Source organism: Leucopleurus acutus (assembly GCF_964270905.1).
Source record: "Leucopleurus acutus genome assembly, chromosome: X".
In the NCBI taxonomy this organism is placed as follows: Eukaryota; Metazoa; Chordata; class Mammalia; order Artiodactyla; family Delphinidae; genus Leucopleurus; species Leucopleurus acutus.
The window spans coordinates 88,022,052-88,024,892 of NC_139148.1; the positions used below are offsets into that span (position 1 = coordinate 88,022,052).

The following is a 2,841-nucleotide window of genomic DNA, read 5'->3' on the forward strand; positions in this document are numbered from 1 at the left end:
GGCTTCTAGACACTCTCCCTCCACCACCATCCATTTTGTTACAGGGAAGGAGTTGTGGCACTCACCTTCGAAGGCAGTGACTTTCGGGGCTGGGGGCTGGGTGGAGGATTGGAGGAGATCGAAGGAACGGGGGGGGGAGGCGGGGGCGGCTCATAATGAACTTCAAAGCCGCAGCTCAGTGAGGAGAGCGGGGGAACCGAACGTGGGAAATATTGGGCTTCGCGGGACTAGGGCCAGTGATTCCGCAGAGGAACGTGTGTCCTGTCCCGGATGAGGTTCATCTGTCTGTCCCAGGAGCTCTCAGCACCACTCCCCCCACCGCTTTGTATGCAGGTTTGCAGGACTCAGTGTACTTCCAGGCAAGAAATAGAAGGAAGAAACTGCCTGGACCCCTGAGGGTGTATGTGGGGCTGCCACTGCCCCCAGGACATCTGGAGGGACAGGGGAGGTAGGGAACTGATTAGCTATCTTAAATTTAACATACTGGGGTGGGGTGGTTGAACATGAGGTTGGAGAATCTGGAGGTGGGGAAAATTTTCAAAATTACCTTCCTGATTTAAAAAAGGGATCAGTGATCTACCCTTGAGTCCCTGCCATGTCCCCATTTGTTTTGTCTCTTTGTAGGTCTGTAGTTCAGTCTGTCTGCATGCAAAGGCACAGAAGGAGGAGACTGAAGCCTCAAATCTTTCTTTCATTCTTAGGTCCCCCAGTATCTGTAGCTGCAGCAGAGCCTGCTGGCTGTAGCTGAAGACTCCACAGCCCCCTCCCCCTGACCCCTGACTTGGGAGCACTCTTCTGGCCAGAGCAAACCCTCCAGACACTCGTGGCAGCATGGGCCGAACTCGGGAAGCTGGCTGCTTGGCCGCTGGTGTAGTGATCGGCGCTGGCGCCTGCTACTGCGTATACAGACTGACCTGGGGAAGAGATGAGAGCGAGAAAATCTGGGACGACCACGATGACGATGAGGAGGAGGAATCTAGCGATATTGCAGAGACTGGGAAAGGAGCTAAGGCTAATGCTGGGGCAGGGGCTGGAGCCAGACTTCAGGGTGACTCAAAGGCCAAGGCTGAGGTGTCCGTGGAACTCAGGAGTGGATCTAATGTAAAGGCAGAGGCCCACTTGAAGGCCCAGAGTGGAGGTGGCCTAGAGGCCAAGGCCAAGGCCCTTTTCAGCACCCTGAAGGAACAGGCAAGTGCAAAGGCGGGCAAAGGGGCCAGGTTGGGTACCATCTCCGGAACCAGGACGCTTACACCTGGTTTACCCTGCCCAGGAGTCAGGGGTGGAGGCTGCCACCCTGTGAGGAATGGAGCTAGGGCTGGGGGCAGGACTAGTGGCAAGTCCAAGGGAAGGACCAGAGGTAAGAGCGCCAGGACTCCAGCTACATCATGGCCTGTTCGAAGGGGCAAGTTCAACTTTCCCTATAAAATTGATGATATTCTGGGTGCTACTGACCTTCAAAAGGTCCTTAACATCCTAGAAAGAACTAGCGATCCTTTTATTCAGGAAGTAGCCTTGGTCACTCTGGGTAACAATGCAGCATACTCATTTAACCAAAATGCCATTCGTGAATTGGGTGGTCTCCCAATTATTGCAAAACTGATAAAAACGAAAGATCCCATTATTAGGGAAAAGGCGTACAATGCCCTTAATAACTTGAGTGTGAATGCGGAAAATCAGGGCAAGATTAAGACATATATCAGTCAAGTGTGTGATGACACCATGATCTGTCGTTTGGACTCAGCTGTGCAGATGGCTGGTCTAAGGCTGTTAACCAACATGACTGTGACAAATCACTACCAACATTTGCTTTCCTATTCTTTTCCAGACTTTTTTGCTTTGTTATTCCTGGGAAATTACTTCACCAAGATTCAGATTATGAAACTAATCATAAACTTTACTGAAAATCCAGCCATGACAAGAGAGCTGGTCAGTTGTAAAGTACCATCAGAATTGATTTCCCTCTTTAATAAAGAATGGGACAGAGAGATTCTTCTTAATATCCTTACCCTATTTGAGAATATAAATGACAACATAAAAAATGAAGGGCTTGCCTCATCCAGGAAAGAATTCAGCAGAAGTTCACTTTTTTTCTTATTCAAAGAATCTGGAGTGTGTGTTAAGAAAATCAAAGCATTAGCAAATCACAGTGATCTGGTCGTGAAAGTAAAAGTCCTAAAAGTATTGACCAAACTTTAACTGGGGGTCTGTCCCAAACAATACTGAGGTAATTTTTTTAGTTTGCACTTGGGAACAATGCATTTTGTAAATTCTTTGCTTTTCACTGTGCTTATATGTCAAAGAGATCCTTTCAGCTGCTATTTTGGAATAATGAATATCACATATCAACAGTGATGCTGGTTGTGATGGTTGGTTTTAGGCTAGACCATTTTAAGGATGTCAGATGAATACTAGAGCTTGTGCAAAGAAAGCATTTATTGATTCCATCTTGCTACCTAGATTGAGATATTTTTACTCTTTCCTCTACTTAAACTGACAGTGAACTAATCACGAATAAGCTATACTTTTGTATTGGTTTACATTTGTTAATCTTGTGTTTCATCAATAAAGTTGTGTGTTTTAACCAGCAAAAAAAAATTATCATGTTCTTGAGTTTATGATATATTTGGAGAGGCAAGATGTATGGAAACAAAAAGATACTAACAAAACTGAGAACCTCTAATCATGGCCATCTGTTTCCTATTTCTGCAGGCAACAGTGCTCTCCTCCGGATACTTAAGTAGAACTGGGCATGAAGGATGGGATAAAAACAGGGCGGAAGGGCATTGGAGGAAGGAGGAGTGATGGGAAGAAAGGCATGGAGGTGGGAATTTTTCTCCACAG

General features: G+C 46.6%; 1 protein-coding gene across 1 annotated transcript; it reads left to right on the plus strand.

The window, feature by feature from the left end:
* Positions 1 to 831: 831 nt before the first annotated feature.
* Positions 832 to 2,552, plus strand: ARMCX1 (armadillo repeat containing X-linked 1; the record flags this gene model as incomplete). The annotated part of the gene is made up of 1 exon (XM_082865470.1): positions 832 to 2,552. One exon carries the CDS (start codon positions 832 to 834, stop codon positions 2,194 to 2,196), a length of 1,365 nt encoding a protein of 454 aa, XP_082721596.1. The 3' UTR covers positions 2,197 to 2,552.
* Positions 2,553 to 2,841: the final 289 nt, after the last annotated feature.